The 17,678-nt window shown below is 43.0% G+C and overlaps 1 protein-coding gene across 5 annotated transcripts in view; it reads left to right on the forward strand.

Annotated features, from left to right (window-relative positions):
- The first annotated feature begins 15,601 nt into the window (after positions 1–15,601).
- Positions 15,602–17,678, forward strand: part of PCNX1 (pecanex 1) — a 136,225-nt gene continuing 134,148 nt past the window's right edge. For all 5 annotated transcript variants that reach the window (XM_088797391.1, XM_088797393.1, XM_088797392.1 and 2 more), the window contains exon 1: positions 15,602–16,115. In XM_088797391.1, coding sequence (XP_088653517.1) covers positions 15,963–16,115 — 153 coding nt within the window. In that variant the 5' untranslated portion in view covers positions 15,602–15,962. The remainder of the gene's footprint in view (positions 16,116–17,678) is intronic.

Below are 17,678 nucleotides of genomic sequence, written 5' to 3' on the forward strand. Positions count from 1 at the left end.
CTACCCAAGCAGGAATAGTTGGGCTCGTTACTACAAGGGAAGCCAATAGCGGATTTGCTTATAAGGGAACACAGTCAAAGTGACCGCGGCGGTAGCTCTCGGCCTCTGTGCCTGTCAGGGTCGAGTCAGTTTCAGCCTCCTCCCTGGTCTAGCCTTGACTTGCAGTAGTGCCCATTGCGAGCCTGCTGGGCATTTTCCGACATGCTTCCTGCCTATGCTCCCCACCCTGATCACTCCGACGCCTTGTTTCCCTACATTTGTTTAATGACTACTATTGAATCAAATGTTCCTGGTAATTAAAACCCTTGGATCCTGGAGCCTTAGTCAACTTTTTCCCCCCATAGATGATGTAATGCTACACATTGTGTTCCAACTGCTCTGGATCCTATTGCTGACAGAATAGGTCACTTGTGTAGCATCGTCAGGATGAATGTCACCATCAAGATGACTATATTGAGAGGTATGAGTCAGTTCAGCATAGTCATCTACTTTCATGTCTTTTACTGTTAGAAGAAAAAAGTTTTAACATATTTCTGTAGCACTGGCAGTTACCTTTCCCAATCTGCCGCTACTGAAGAAATTCCTAATGGTTCGTGTCAGGTCCCAGGATACCAGCCTATAATGCTGAGAAAGGAACTGATGTCAGAGAATCTTGGCTCCCAGCTGCTGTTTTACTCCACAGGAGCAGCAAGAAATAGGAGCTGAGCTAATCCCTTTCCTTCAGCAGCTGCTTAAGCAGACCTGACATTTGGGTTGGAAAAACATATCAACTCACCCCAATTTAGGGAAATTATTTTTTCACCTTAAGAAAGTAATGTACCACAGCACTGAGGAGGCTTTTCCGTGGGCTTGTAGCAGGAGAAAGCCAGACACCTTACAGGGCAGCCGTGTAGACTCGGTGATCTGTGCAAGGTGCTGGTGCTGGTGGGAGGTAGTTTAGCAATTACAGCAGCTTGTTTGAAACCTCACTTAATCTTCTCAACAAGCCTGAAATAAAGATGTGAGTTTATTATATTATTCTATTATGTAGAGATGAGGAAGTAGACTCACTTCCTTAAACAACCGTATGTGAGCTGCAACCCAGAAATGAACCCAGTCCAGTCCCAGTCCTGCATCCTTCCCAATAAACCGAAGGTTCTGTTCCATGGCGTGGCCGTCAGTTGTGAGATGTGTCACAGAATAATGTCATCAACAAAAAAGTGAGATTGATGGTAATATATTTTAGAATCATAAATCAGAGTATGTAATGTCTCTCTCATTTTCTCGTATTCAAATGTGCTTTTTGAGCAAGAAGAATGGGTCAGATTGCAGCCAGCTAGCTGAGGAATTGCACAACATCAGTTTTTATCTGTGCAACAGCATCGAAGGACCAGGCCCAGGGAGACAATAATATCATGATTACCGTGTTTCCCCGAAAATAAGACCTAGCCAGACAATCAGCTCTAATGCGTGTTTTGGAGCAAAAATTAATGTAAGATCCGGTGTTGTATTGTATTATATTATATAAGACCCGGTCATATATTATAGTAAAATAAGACCGGATCTTATATTAATTTTTGCTCCAAAAGACAAAATAGAGCTAATTGTCCCGCTAAGTCTTATTTTCGGGGAAACAGGGTAGTTATCATCCTGCTTTATGTCCCCACAAAATATGCAGTTTCACCAAAGTTTGAATCTGGGTTCTGACATGAGAGTGTGTTGCTTGTGTGGATGTCATCCGTTCTGAATTTCCCCAAAGGACAAAATTGGTGAATCACTGTGGTTCCTCATGCAGCCTTCCCAATAGGTAGGACATGGTTCAGTTCCTTTTGGCCACTGATCCCTGTCAAAGTTGGGTACTCAGCCTTAACATGTGAATCTAATGGACTTTTGTTTGTAGGGAAAACTTATATCACCACCTCCATTCTTATTTGTACATAATGTTAATACCACAGTGCTCTAGTAATGGTACTATTATTACTATCTCTGTACTCTAGGCTATAGAAAACTATAAACACTTTTATTACACACATACAATGTAAACATTCTTGAAGAACCGGGAACTTGCTGTGGGATTACTCCTGGCCACTCCCCAGATGTGCAGAAGCTGTACCAGTTAGTGGGACTTCGTAGAAACACTCAAAATACATTTGGGAGCCATTTTTTACTTAAAATAGTGCTGTTGAACATGATTTTTGCCTTCCCCTCACCCCAAGGGACACTTGGCAATGTCTGCAGACATTTTTTATTGTCCTGACTGGGGGCTGGTATGCCACTGCTACTGGCATCTAGAGATGCTGCTAATCATCTTACAATGCACAAGACGGTCCCCCACAACAAACATTCATTCACCCCCAAATGTCAACAGAGCGGAGGTTAAGAAACCCTGATCTATACTGACACTGAAATGATAAGCGTGTTGGTAGACATTCATATCTGATGCTGCTGAGCAAACTGCAGCCGGCTTTAATCATAGAAGAGGAAAAAGGTTTTTTACTATACCCCAGCCGTCCCTCTGTCTTTCAACTTTTGGGCGTCTGTTTTGTTCAAGCCCCCAGCACGCATGTTTCCTGTGGGTTTCCAGGTGGCTTTTGTTTTAGCTGTAGATACTATTTGCTTTTGCTTTTTTTACTGCTACGGCTTGTTCCACACTGTTTTTTTCAGCTCGGGCATCTGCGGCCCCACTCCTAGGACCACTTGGTTCCACATTGGATACCATTCCTCTTTCTCACCAGGCACCTCTTACATATGCGTATTGTGGGTTGCAAACCATTGCAACTATTGCATTATTGTTCAGGGTTATTTATGAACTTCTCAAGTCTTCCTCATCGCAAGAAATATCTCACTGGCCGTGATCTTGCGTAGGGTTTAGCTGTCCCACCCAGTTGCCAGAGTTCCTTATTCTCTTACATCTCACTCCTGCTGTCCCTTAGGCTGTCTGTTGCCTGAGTGGACAACTAAAAAGTCACAAATTCTTATTTCTTTCTTATGCTATAAAGCAATTTGGCCTTCTTTGTTTCACGCTCTTCTTCCCCTGCCCTGAGCGGGGTGGGAATGGGATTACTCAAATAGGAACATCAAAGTTCTGATTTGTTCCTAGACAAACACACACACACACACACACACACACACACACACACACACCAACCCCAAACAAACAAACAACCGAAACAAACAAACAAACAAAAATACTCCTGTATCCCCTGGAATAAATGTTGACGCTGTTCTGGAAGGCAAAAATGTAAGTACTTTCTTTACATAGAATTTTTCCCCCCCAACAGACTGGGGAACAACAATGTGATGTAGCTGTTACGAGCAGTGGGCACTGGAGTTAGAACATCTGTTATTTGAATCTTGGCTCCACCCTCTATTATCTGTGTGAGTTGGGCAAGATACTTAACCTCTCTGTCCCTTAGTTTCCTCACAGTTACAATGGGGAAGAGTGGGAGGGCGAAGGAATACAGTATGTACCTCATACAGCTGTTGTGAGAACTGCAAAAGGTAATGTGTGACGTGCTTCTTAGTTCAGTGGCTGACACAAGGAAGCTCCTTAATAAATAGTGAGTATTGAAGATTGGGATATGCAGGAAGACTGCCCATATAAGAGAGAAAGCAATAATAGGCATATTCCTATAGAGCAGGGTGAGTGTACTAAGCTATAGGGGTTCAAAGAAGACAGAGCTTTTGCCCTTAAAAGAACACCCCATCTCCTAGGTAAGACAGAGAAGTAAACAGATAACTATAATGCAATGTGACAGTGAGACAGCAGAACTCTGTGTTTACTTGTCAAAGGATTTTTACTCATCAGGACCATGACACTCTGTTGCTGTGGGTAGATGTTAGTTTCTATCCCAGTAGAGAATCAATGCATATGACATTTTCCTTGCAGTGAAAGAGAGTTGAGTAGTATCCCTGACTATCTGGATTGGGCCAGTTCCGCTGCTAAAGTGCACAGCTTAAGGAACCAAGATGTGTCTTTGTTCTGTCTTTGCTGCCATGGCCCCCTGTTCATGGGCAGCCTTGGAGCGGGGCTTCATAACTCATGGTGGGCTGCCTCTTGATTAAGACTCGGGGGGCTCAGCAGCATCCTAGAATGCACACAGGCGCCAGCTAGCTGCTCCCATCCTCTAGGAGATTCATCATGCCATATCAAAAAAGAGCCTACATTAATAATTAGAACAATTAATCGTGCCAGTTTTAAGTGACTTAAATCACTTAAGCCATACTTTATTGTTCTTAATTGTTTATATTGTGAGTACATATCCTGAGTAAGCACATTTCCAAATAGCATTGATGATGAAACTGCGATAAACACTATTCTTTGTATGATTTCAAGGTCTTTTACCCCATCACCCTCCCCCAACCTACAAAAACTACCATGACCTAGGGTAAGTTACAGAAACTCTGTGAGATATTATTTTGCTAATTAAATCCAATGAAAACTTAGATTTTTAAACATTTATAGAGAATATTGCAATACCTTGAGTGTCATACAACAAGAAGAGGTAACACCATGAAACAACATAAAATTAAAGTCAATCAAATGGGGAGAAAAAAAAAGAAAGTTGGATTTATTCCTCACACCTAACCAGGATAAATTCCAAGTAGATATAATATTTAAATGTATAAAATGCAACCATCTTCTCTTTTAGACGAAACTAAAAGAGTTACTCACCTTAGAGTGGGGAAGGCATTTCTAGTTATGACATTACATCCAGAACCATTAAAAAAAGATTGATATATTCAATCTCATAACACCAAAATTTTCTGCATGGAAAACACTATAAGCAAGGTTGAAAGACAAATGACAAACTGGATGGAAATATTTGCAGCTCTACACAGAGATGGATTTCCCTTAATACGTATATGAGCTCTTACAAACTAGAAAGGTAATGACCAACATTGCAATAGAAACATGAGCAAAGAGTATGAACAGGCAGGGACTAGAAGAGGAAGCACAGACAGCTCCCCGGCACATGAAATTGACTCCGCCTCACTCACAATAGAAAAACATTGAAATTAAAATTAAATGGAGATATTAATTTTTGATGAACAGATTAGCAAAGACCCAAAAGTCTGATAACATGTTCTGTTGACGAGGGTGTCCGGAAACAGACACTTTCACCCTGTTAGTAGGGGTCCAAGGTGGTGCAACAGCTAGGTAGAACAATTTGGCATTTACTCCACTTTTAGGAATTTACGCTTTAGATATTCCCCAAATGTACACATTGAAATAGATACGATATTATCCACTATAGCAGTGTTTTTGAACAAAACATTATTAGTCACCTAAATGCCCATCCAGAGGAATTAAATAAACTGTGGCACATCCAAACATTTTAAAACAATGCAGTGAAAAAAAGAATGACGAAGCTCTTTATGTACCGATAATAATCTTCAATATATATTAAGTGAAAAAAATAAAGTGCGGAACAGTTTACGTAGCGGGGTATACTTTGTGTACAAAAAGAGAGTGTATATGTATATAATTTTTTCCTTGTGTATGCATAAACTATATCTGTATGGCTGGGTCAGCAGTGGAAAGGATGTTTCACTATGTATCCTTTTTGTTTTTTTGAATATTGAACCGTGTGAAGGTATCACCTATTAAAACTTTAAAAATGAAATAAAATTAATATGTAAAAAATTGTAAATTAATTAATTTAATTAAATGACCAAGTTTCTAAACCCATGTGTGGTTGTCTGTTCAATCTCTATTCCTCCTCTCTGATTCTTAACATAATCCAGTTTTATTTAGGCATCTGTCCTTCCCAACATACCTCTTGTTTCTCAGTCCAAACCTGGGACTACCTAGTGTACGGGTAATTCCATTCTTCTGGCCAATAATTTGTTCAGGAACCCTGGCCAGAATCAGTGTGTGGCATTGCCCGGAGAAGAGGGGTTGACTCAAGAATAGGCATGTAACCAAAAATATGCTAGGGGTTCCTGGGAAAGAAGTTTCCTTGCTCTTAGGTGAACTTCACCCAAATTAATGGCACCTCTATGTGACATCAGTAACTGCTGCAGTCATTTTGCCTCCATGAAGGAAGAAGCCCAAGATCAAAGCCAACATGTAGAGGAGGCCATCTCAGGCTATTATAGAGAAATAGATCCAGAGCCACTACATTAAACTGCCCCTGAATCCTGCCCTACTTCCTGTGGTTATATGAAGCAATACTTTTCCTTGTTGTTTATGTGAGTTTGAATTGAGTTTTTTGTTACTTTCAGCTGTAGGCTAATACCCATGTCACATAGAGGAATATGTTTCCAAGAATCTAAGTGAAACACATGGTTAAGTCAGAAGGAAAAAATGCATCCTGAAATTTCTTAGACTTAGCAAACTGCCAAGGCACATGGCATGTGTTGACACAAAAACTTTCCAAATCAAGCTCTGAACTCCAATTAGATTATGGTACAGAAGTAGTTTGGGGGAAGGGGTGGAGAGACTGAGAAGAAAGATATCAAACATTTATAGCGGTTGTGACTGGGTAGGGGGCCTACTAGGTCCTTTTCCATATTTTCTTAGATAATAAATGTGAATGTAATACTTTTATGATGAAAAATTAAATACCAGCCCAAGAGGCCACTTGAAAGCAGACTGGTAGAGAGGATGGGCCAAGCAAACCCTCAGTAAGTTACTGTCAGGTTTTCAAAGTACAAGACGGATGGCTAAGTAAATAAATAAATAAATAAATAAATGCTAAAAAATCTCTTCATAAATAGAGATTAGGAAGTTTAAGAATTCCTGTTAGGCTATTAGGAGCGAGAGATTTAAAACAAACAAAACCCAAAAAGCAAATTAAGATTATATTAGGTTGGTGCAAAAGTAATTGCGGTTTTTGCAATTATTTTTAACCTTTTAAACCACATTTTCTTTTACACCAACCTAATAGCTATAATATTTAAAGGAGCACTTATTTTTGTGTTTTGAGACAATGATTTTCACAAATAGTTTTGCTGTGTCTAATTCCTAATCACCCCTCACGTGGAATTTGTTTTTATTTTCTGGTAATACCCAGCAGGTCACTATAAGATTCAAGTTGGGAGGCTTTAGCATTTTCTGGACCAAGGAGAATCCTGGAAGTGCATGGCAGAGATTTTTCCCCCCTTTATTAATTAACTGACGACATTTAAGGAGGAGAAGGAACAAAAGGACTCCATAAAGGAGACTTGAGTCTAGGATGATCAGGGAAGTAAGAGGAAACCAGGAAGAGGGAGCAATAACCCAGAAGCAAAAAGATTAAATAAGACAGGGACTGCAAAGTGCCTGTAGGACTTGGCAACTAGGATACCATTACTGACTAGGGCAAGAGCAGTGGTGAGAGTCACGTTCAAGGCAGGTGAGCAGCATCATTTTACTCTTAAGAAACCTGGCTGTGAAGGAGAGAAGAACGGGTGGAAGCTAGAGGAGACAGAGGCTTAGGGATGAGAATGCCTGTTTATAGGCTGAAGGAAAGTGCCAATAGAAAGAGAATGCTTGTGGTACCTGTCGAGCCAAGGTTAATAAATGAAGTACGATTTAGAAGACCATCGGGCATGGGGTGCAGAGCACAGACAGAGCAATTTCTTTGGCAGAACAACACCTACTCCACTAAGAGAAGGAAAGGAAAGGAAAGGAAAGGAAAGGAAAGGAAAGGAAAGGAAAGGAAAGGAAAGGAAAGGAAAGGAAAGGAAAGGAAAGGAAAGGAAAGGAAAGGAAAGGAAAGGAAAGGAAAGGAAAGGAAAGGAAAGGAAAGGAAAGGAAAGGAAAGGAAAGGAAAGGAAAGGAAAGGAAAGGAAAGGAAAGGAAAGGAAAGGAAAGGAAAGGAAAGGAAAGGAAAGGAAAGGAAAGGAAAGGAAAGGAAAGGAAAGGAAAGGAAAGGAAAGGAAAGGAAAGGAAAGGAAGATGGATGCACGTGTAGATAAATTCAGAAGTAGGAGGGCAGGAAATTGAGAGACTATAGTCTGATATCCTCTATTGACTTTGTGTTATCGGACTGAGAGTGGTATAGCTATCTTGAGAAGATTGGTGACATTTTAAAAGTCATTAAGAGGGATGCTACAGGTACTGAGTAGAAACACAAGAATTGCCAGGAAGAGTCGAGGTATCAGCTGAGATTAGAACCTGGAAAGTTAGCTTGTGTGCTGGGGGCAGAAAAAACAGGTCCATCCAGAGCTATGGTTTTGGTTGATCGCAAGGGTAAGAGGCAAAGGAGTGAAAAGGCACTAGTCTTGGAATAACTGAACTGTGAAACCATGACACGTAAACTAGATAAGAAAATGAGGAGGGATGTGGTGGTGGTGGTGGTGTTGGTTGTGGTAGAGGGGTCAGGAGAAAGAAAAGAAAAAAAATTAAAAAAAAAAAAAGGAAAGGTCAGGGAGTGGTTCTTAATACTGGTTTGCAGGAAACTAGGGAGCTTATTAACAATGCAGATGTCTGGGCTTCATGTGAGAGATTTCAGTTTAGTGAGTCTTGAGTAGAACCTGCATTGTTTTTCCAGGTTATCAATTGCTTTTTAAAAATGGGGGTAACATGTTCATGACATAAAATTCAGAAAATACAAAAGATATACAATGAAAGGTGAATCTTTCTCTCACCCCTCTGCCCTCTGCTCTGGCAATCCCTGCTGCCGTTTTCTCAGATGTCCTGTTAGGGACATTCAGTACATAATTGTATTTGCATAAATATATTAATATTTCATTTAACCGTAATTCCTCTCTCTTTTGTTTTAGCTAGAGAGCAGCTCTTAATTTGTCATATATTCCATAGCTTCTTCTAAATACAGTTTTATGTTTTTTAAAACTATAATTCCTTTTTTTTCCCTTAAATTTTATTGAGTAACAGTGTGTTTTTTCCAGGACCCATCAGCTCCAAGTCAAGTCATTGTCCTTCAATCCAGTTGTGGGGGGCACAGCTCAGCTCCAAGTTCAGTTGCCATTTTTCAATCTAGTTGCAGGGGGCACAGCCCACCATCCCTTGCGAGAATCAAACCCCGAACCCGCAACCTTGTTAAGAGCACGCACTCTAACCAACTGAGCCATCTGGCCGCCCACTGGCAGGTCAGCGGCTGCTCAGCTCAAGTCCTTGTCTTCAGTCTAGTCGTGGAGGGCGCAGCTCACTGGCCCATGTGGGAATTGAACCAGCAGCCTTGTTGCTAAGAGCACGTGCTCTAGCCAACTGAGCTAACTGGCCGCCCCAAAACTATAATTCTTAAAGATCAGTTCATTAAAAGCTACTTCAATATTCTATTGGTTGCTTGGAATTCTGTTTTTTAATACCAGAAGTTGGAAAACAATGGATGTTTATATTAATTCTCTAATTCAGGGAGTCCCAACACAGAATTTTTTCAATACCTTATGTATAGATGTACTATGACTTGGAATTGTACGTTTTTAATAGAAGATTGAGACTTGGGTGGCTCATGGACTACACATTGAAAAACACTTGTCACAGGACTTGAGAGCATAATGAGTTTAAAAGCTGGAAATACTGAGAGAAACTGAGTGAGAAAACTGGAGTGGCAAGGAGATTTTACTTTGCATCATAATCTACTGATTTATTTGAGAGAGTTTATCCTAAATATATCACTCCCCTATGTAAATATACAAAATGTATTATTTGTGCATAATTAGAAAATGGTTATGTGTATTGACAGCTGCTGAATCCTAATGACAATAGGCAATACAAAAACAAAAATCAAAACCAAAACCAAAACCAACCAAACCAAATCAAATAAACAAAAGAAGTGAGAAATACCAGTACAGGCCCATGTGCTGTCAAGGTTTCCATAAAGAAAGCTGTGAAAAATCTCCAAGGGAAAGATCCTTTTATTACCTCATTGGAACGTTCATTTTTGCCATGAGAAAAAAAATTCTACCAATTGAAACGAAATGCAGTGAGTCTGCAACATTGAATTTTCCAGGATTCTTCACTTCTGCTTGGATTTCTTGACTTGGGGCTAGGACCAATTTAGAAAGGAGCAAACTCTGGATTGAAACACAGGTCTTACCTGATTCCATGCCCCATGATCTTTCCACTAGGAAACACTCCTTCCCACCAAGGAATGTACTTGGCGCCCCTGGCTAGAAGAGCCAGACATCCAACTTCCAGAGGTGACAAATGTCTCATCTCTGCATAACTCCAGGCAGGTCTTCCAGATGACAGTGGTAACTACTAATTGGCTGAGCTCTTCTGAAAATCACCCAGCTACATCCGTTGGCCTAATAGGTCCTGCTGGAATTATGTTACCCTGGCTGAAAAAGAAAGGTAAATAAGCTCTTTAATATGGTATAGCTAAACACATTGGATATCTAACTGACATAGTAGAATCCTGTAATGTCTAAAATGAGAAATAAGGCGTGTGTATATTGTTTCTAATTCAGGGATCCCCTAATTTGGGGAGATTTGCAATATCCGATATACTTCCTCTTTCCTTTTATTGCCCTGCCCCAAGAGTATTGTGTGTGAGTTTACGTACAGTGTATTGAGATATAACTTCAGGATGACACAAAACCATAGCAAGAATTATAGAACTTATTAGTGTCAATTAAAACATTTTCTAAAGTACTCATCATATGGAATTGACATTTTAAAAAAACAGAGTAGATTGAGTTGAGGTTTCTAAGAAGGATGAGCTCCTCTTATTTTACTTATTTAGTTCCATATTCAGATATTGGTATCTTGTAATGATCTAAGATTTGGGAAGGCCCCCTCTCCCCTTTTGACGTTTATCGTCCTGATGTGATAAAAGTGGTATACAGTGAATGACTAAAAAGAGAGTCAGGGAAGAATTTTAGGGCATTTTCCTTCCAAGTTATCTTTACCTTTTTTCCCATATTTTCCCCTGTACCTTGAATTGACCTTCTAAGCTGGTAAAATCCTTTAGCATGTTGAAGCGCTACCAGATGAAACTGAAATAGATTAAAATCTTTCATTGACAAGTCATTGTTTTCTGTATTGCTTTATTTATTCAACTTACGTTGACTGAGGGTCAGTTGACCTGAACAGCTTTCTGTTAGGCATCGTGCAAACAGGCTGAGAAGTGCCTTGTCCTCAAGGAATGTACAATTTAGTTGGAGGGATATAAAGTAGTACACGTTTAAGTGCTAAATAAATGGAACATATGAGTGCTCTAGGCTATTCAAAACATAGATGTGTGGGTTTGAAGTAGTCATATGGATTTTAGGAGGCAAATGGAGGAGTAAGGTTTTCTAGGTAAGGCAAATGGCCTGAGTAAGAGCATAGAGGTGGAAATTAATAAATGGATGAGCTAATAAATAAACATAAATAAACAAATATGCTGATATTCACTAGTACAAAGGGTTCATGCTAGGGAGTGGTGGCAGCTAAGTTAGAGAAAATAGTGATTCAGGTTATGGGGGACCTTGAATGCCTGGCTAAGGAGTCTGCTTTTAGTCCTATTGGCAACAGAAGAGAATTGAAAGCTTCTGAGAAAGGAAGGGGTGTGGGAAAAGTGTATTAGGGAGATTAATTTGTTAGTGGAATGTAGCATAGTTTTGAAGAGATATTGGAGGCAATAGGAGGCTATTTGGTTTGAGTTGATGAGGGCATCCGGGAGGATAGTTGCTCTGGCAATGTAAAAGAAGGATTGAGCAGGGGGGGACAAAAACCCCCACAAAACTGTAGGAAACCAGACCATGGGGGAGGGTATATGAGATTGCAAGTCTGAACGAGTTGGAAAATGTTGGTTTCACTGGGAGAGATAAGTAAGGATTGGTTTGGGGTGGAGTGGGAGAGACCTGGAAACCTACTACATTAGGTAGATTATAGGCAGGACATGTGGGCTACAATGTCTCAAGTACATCATTCCTGGCACATAAACTGACCAGGGCTCCAGTTTGTATGTCTCTGCTCCAAGGTGGGCTTGGGTGGGTGTTACTAGGTTTGGCTCAGCTTTGTCCTTTTCAGGCAGGAGACAGCATCTGCCTTTCAGGCAGAAGAGAGCATTCCCAGTCCTCAAGGGGCATATAAGCTAGTCACTAAGTATAATTTTAATAGAATTAGCTACTAAAGACAAGCAAATGGCAGGCGATGGTTTGGTAGTATATCATGGCTGCTAACTCTGACATGCTAAGTGTAACATTATTAATGGCTTTTATGTGTGGCTAAGAGGGTTAACACTTAGCAAATTACATTCCTTAGTTTTTGTCCTGCTCTTATAATTTATGGGTATGATAGAGTATGTTAATTTGGGCAAAACATTTAGCCTCTCCATGCCTTGACTTCCTGTTTATAAAATAGGAAGCTTTTGTGGCAGCATTCATAAACATTTTGAAAGCTACAAATAAAAAGCACTGTAGGATTCTCTCTCCTCCCATCCCCACTCCAACTACTGAGTCAGTGTTTTGGAAAGGTCATCATTTCATTGAATTCTTTCAATTGCTAGCTCCCTAAGTCAGTTCATTAGCATTTTTCGAAAATGCTTTTATTAGTCCAGAGCTGAAAGATGTAGTCTAAGTCGCTTTTCGACCTTCTGGGCCTACCCACCCTGCTGACCCCTTTTTATTCAGTGGCTGGTGCCATGCCATTGCCATTTCTGGGTTCTTGGATCCATTCCAGCCCTGTGGAGGGGAATTAACGTTCTGTATGAACATTCTGGGACCTGGACACAAGGCTATCACGATCAGTGTGAAAATTTCAGTGCTAGGTATTAAGTTCCTGCTTTGTTTCTAAGTCTCAGTAAATCCACCAGACATGGACTTCGGATACTTATCTTGTTGCTGTGAGCCCAAGTTCTTGCCCCCAAACCTTGCCCAGTACATCTTATAACTTTGAATTCTATTTGTTTTCATCAGTTCCTCATAGGGAGAAGAATCCAGACCTGGAAGAGAGCATTGAGCTGGGGCCTTGCTATAAGGAATACATTTTCTTAAGCTTGCCATGATTTCCCAATTTTTGTGTGCGCCTCGATTTCCCAAGGTTGTGTCGCAGCTGCCAGTTCACTTACAACAGTCACATTCTCTGTGTTGAACCAGCCGGATGCTGGCTGCCTTCCTGGCTGCTGCTAGTTCCATTCCCTCCAGATACTGTCTTTTGACTGCAAGCTCATCCAACTGGTGGGGTCTGCCTCCGATTCCGTGGATCTATATTTAATTCTAGTCTCCGTTTCTTCCAGTCCACCTCACCCATACTACAGTTAATCCTTTTACAGTAAACTACAGCAGATATTTGCTGGTGTGGAAACTGATGTGGTACTGGACTTTTATCCTTGTTTACATCTTTCTTTGTGTTGGAAAATTTGGGATCAGTTCCAAAACCCTGCTTAGAGAGCTTCCCTGTCTCCTTAAGAAGAAACAAGTGAACACTTGACAATATCTTGTGTCTATGACCAGGCTTCAAAGCAACTATTTTAATTGTAAAATTGTATTATTTAATCTTAATTTTGCTTTTAGACATCCTTATTTAAAAGTATATTTTGGCTAGTATTTGTTCATGTCTCTCAATTTCAAGGTATCTTACTGGAACTTGATGGCTTTGTGGTTATAAGGACACAAAGCAAGGTTGGGGATGGTGTTCTATAGTGTAGTTTCAACCTTTAAGGTACGTTAGAATCTTCCAGAGGGCTTGTTAAAATAGAATGGGGGGGAAAAGGGGGAAGGGGGTGGCGGTTGGATGGCTCAGTTGGTTGGAGCGCGAACTCTTTTTTTTAATTATTGGGGAATATTGGGGAACACTGTGTTTTTCCAGGATGTGAAGTCGTTGTTTTTTCAATCTAGTTGTGGGGGGCACAGCTCAGCTCCAAGTCAAGTTGTTTTCAATCTAGTTGTGGAGGGCGCAGTTCACTGGCCCATGTGGAAATCCAACCGGCAACCTTGTTATTAAGAGCTTGCCCTCTGACCAACTGAGCCATCCGCTGACCCTGAGAGTGGGAACTCTTAACAACAGTGTTGCCAGTTTGATTCCCACATGGGCCAGTGAGCTGCAACTAGATTGAAGACAATGAGTTGCCACTGAGCTGCCGGAGGGGCAGCTGGATGGTTTAGCTGGTTAGTTCTCAACAAGGTTGCCGGTTGGATTCCCATATGGGATGGTGGGCTGCGCCCCCTGCAACTATGATTGAAAACAGCGACTGGACTTGGAGCTGAGTTGTGCCCTCCACAACTAGACTGAAGGACAACAACTTGACTTGGAGCTGATGGGCCCTGGAAAAACACACTGTTCCCCAATATTCCCCAATTAGAAAAAAACAATAGAATGCTGGGTCCCATGGATCAAAGTTTCTCTGAGGCAGTGCCTGAGAATTTGCATTTCTAACAAGTTCTCAGGTGATGTTGACACAGCTGGTCCTGGGACTACACTTGGAGAACAACCGGTTGTACATTTAAACTGGCCACAAGTAACCAGAAGCTACTCATTCATCAGTTCAAACTCTTATCTGAATGGATAAGGTAGAGAGAGAGTGCTGAGAAATAGATTTCCAAAGTTCAGTCCACGCTGTTAGGATGACTTGGTGTCAGAGGTCTTCTTGGCAAGTTACTACTTCGAGAATGTGGGCAATCATTTGGTTTCTTTGAGCTTGGGTTTTCTCATTCACAAAATAAGAGTAGCTTCTATGCTGCCCTTCCTGGAATGTTGTGACGGTCAAATGAACTAGGTGTGAAAAAATTTGAACTGTAAAGTGGTATGGCACTGGGAGGTATTGCAATGGAGTTTTTCAATACTCTTCTTAAAATGTCACCAGTTTCTTTTGGCTCTCTTGCTTTTCTTCTCATTATTTATAGCTACTTTAATCCAGGAATATAAAACAGTACTTTTACTGCTATGATAAACTCAAACTAAACTCTTTAAAAAAATGTCATTCAGTGAGATCAGACATGCCTTATAAACATTATACAGAGCCAAGAATGATTCCCAGTCTTTACAGCTGTGAATAGAGAAGTACAAGACCCTATTGTGACTTCGGGTGCAGCACGGTTAATCTTTCATCCCTTGTAGGTAGGCCCATTAATAAAAATAGTTACAAGTTACCGCACAGTTAAAAAATAAAATCACCATGCACAAAAATAAACCTGTCCACTTCATACTGTTACATCTCTTGTAACTTCCATTAATTTCTCTCTTTGGAAGTAAGTCATGCCATACGTGACATGGCTATGGCTGTTTTTCTCACCCAAGGGCCTCCAGCCCACTCCAAGGGCCAACACAGTTTTTACTCAAATTGGGTGCATTTGTGATTTTTCAACAGCGTCAGCCGCTGTACCTTATTCTTCCAGGCCTTCAATGAGTATCTCAATTAGCCTCATTATTCTTGGGTTTTTAATAAATATCATAAAATATCAGCCAGGATACTGACGAGGTTCTAAAGACAAGGTTTCGGAGAGTGCAAGACAGGTTCAGGCATTGATCAATGGATTTGCCAGGTTCACTTGCCAGGAGAGGAATGGGGTTCCCTAGAGCCCCTGAGAGGGATCACAGCCAGCCCCGTCCGCCCGCCCGCGCTTCTTCCGGGCGCCGGCAGGAGGCGCCCGCGAAGACCCAGGCGCCGCGCGCACGCTCGCGAAGCCGGCCCAGGGGGCGGAGGGAGAGGAGGGGAGGAGCTGAAGGGGGCGCGGCTTGCTCCGGGTGCCTCCCGGGCGCCGGGCCTCCTTGTCCGCCGGGCCCAGGGCTGGCGGCTGACGGGGGTCGCGGCGGCGGCGGCGGCGGCGGCGCTGGCGGGCCGCGGGCCGCGGGCGGCGGGCACTAGCTCCTGCTCCGAGTGTTAGTAGACAAGATGGCGGCGGCGCCCTGGAAGCCGGTCTCCTCCTCTTCTCCGCTCTCCTCCGCCCCGCCGCTCGCCGCCTCCTCCTCGGTCTCCTCCTCCTCCTCGTTCGCTGCCTCCTCCTCCTCCTGCTGCAGCAGCCCTAGCGACCGCCGAAGCGCCGGCCCGCTCTCCCGGAGCTCCGGAGGGGGATAGACGGGGCAGCTGCGGGCTCCGGCGACCGCGGCAGAGCTGGGGCCGGGGCGGGGACGGCGGCGGCGGCGGCGGCGGAGGCGCCGGGTGGGGATGGGGTCGCAGACGCTGCAAATCCTCCGGCAGGGGGTGTGGGCCGCGCTCAGCGGGGGCTGGTACTACGACCCGCACCAGGCCACCTTCGTGAACGCGCTGCACCTCTACCTGTGGCTCTTTCTGCTCGGCCTGCCCTTCACCCTCTACATGGTGAGTGTGGGGGCGGGGAGGAGGGTGGCTCCTTCCCCCTTCTGGCTGGCAGGGAAGCGCCGGATTTCTAGAGTCCCGCGGGCGGTCGCGCCTCCCTGGCCCCGGGCCGGGGTTGCGCCTTCTTCCCCTTCCCGGTGCGCATACCCCACTGTCGCGCGCCCCCCGCCGCTCGGAGCCCGCAACCCGGTCCGCTGTCATGCTCCCCTCCCCCACACTCCCCACTCTCCTCTCCTTAGGGTTTCCCCTACTTCAGTGATGACACGAGAAACGAAACAGCAGCAGCCCCCACCTCCTGTCTCCGTGCGCCCAACCCTTGTACTGGGGAACGAGTAGCTTTTTAGGCCTCTTTTTGGGGGTCCTGAACCGGTAGCCTCTCCAGCTTTTCCACCCGGGTAGGCAAAGCCCTAGGGGGCCTCCCTGCCCTTAGCGTTTTGTGGTAGGCGCCGAGCGTTCTGCTCCGTGGGGGACACCGCATTCCTCCTTGGCACGCGTGCTCATTTGCTCTCGGTTCCTCGGGCGCCGGGCACCCCTGGGCATTCCCTTCACCCGAGGCGGTTCTCGCTCTTCTCCGGGAAGAACCCTCGGTTCACCTCGCTTCTAATCCGCGTGCGGAGCCTTCGGAGTCGAGGGAGAATGTGTGCCGCTCAGTTTCGAATGCGTTTGTGGGTCGTCCGGGCTCTTACTCACTAATATAGGTGATGGTTGAAAACCTGGCTTTTAACCTTTCTGCCCCTAAAAATTGTTGATTTTGCTACCACTGGTTCTTCTCAGTTCAGCTCCGTAGCGAGTGGCTATTGTGTTTCCAGGCCAGCTTTGGGGGGAGGAAGCGGGGGAGATACGGGGAATCTGGCTGGCATTTCAGCAGATTTGTTTGGGTTGGTTCAAGGCCTTTAATGATTGGCAAAAGGAAAGTACTGTACTGCCTGTTGCTGAATTCAGTACGATCAGTTTCTCCTAATTATCAAGGTTCTTAAGCTGTATTTGAACTGAAAGTTGTAAGTGCCTTTTTTTTTAACACGTTAGGTTAGGGTGGGGCATTAGGGAAACTAATATGGAAGAGAAATGATACTTAAGCTTCCATTAAGTTTTTGTAAGTAACAGGAAGATTGGGAAGGATGGTGACTTTATTTTAGGAGAATTCCTTTGAATTCGTTTCTGTTAACTTTGTGGTTCTTCATAGAGCTAATAGTAAATGTGCTGGTTTAGAAAATCTCAGAATAGGACTGTAATAATGCTAACGGTGAGGACACCCAAGTCTTTCCTGAGTGAAACTCAGTTTCACTCAGGGGCAGGAAAAGTGCTTGTTTAGGGGAAGATGAGCCAAATTTCACTTTCTCAAACAGATTTTAATTGTTTGAAATTGTTTTGAAGGGACTTACTGCTTCAAGTAAAAAGACCATTTTTAGAAAGTGCTGATGACTTTTTTATTTTAGGGAACCTGTTCAATCTTGACCCATTCTGAAAATTTATCACAAAGTATTATAATTTTCAATTAATTCTGGCCTAGGGAGTTCTATTTGCATTTCGGTACCTTCCAGGAATATGACATCATTAATGAACAGG

Source organism: Rhinolophus sinicus, chromosome 3 (assembly GCF_057876585.1).
Source record: "Rhinolophus sinicus isolate RSI-liver-muscle chromosome 3, RSI-T2T, whole genome shotgun sequence".
Classification (NCBI taxonomy): Eukaryota; Metazoa; Chordata; class Mammalia; order Chiroptera; family Rhinolophidae; genus Rhinolophus; species Rhinolophus sinicus.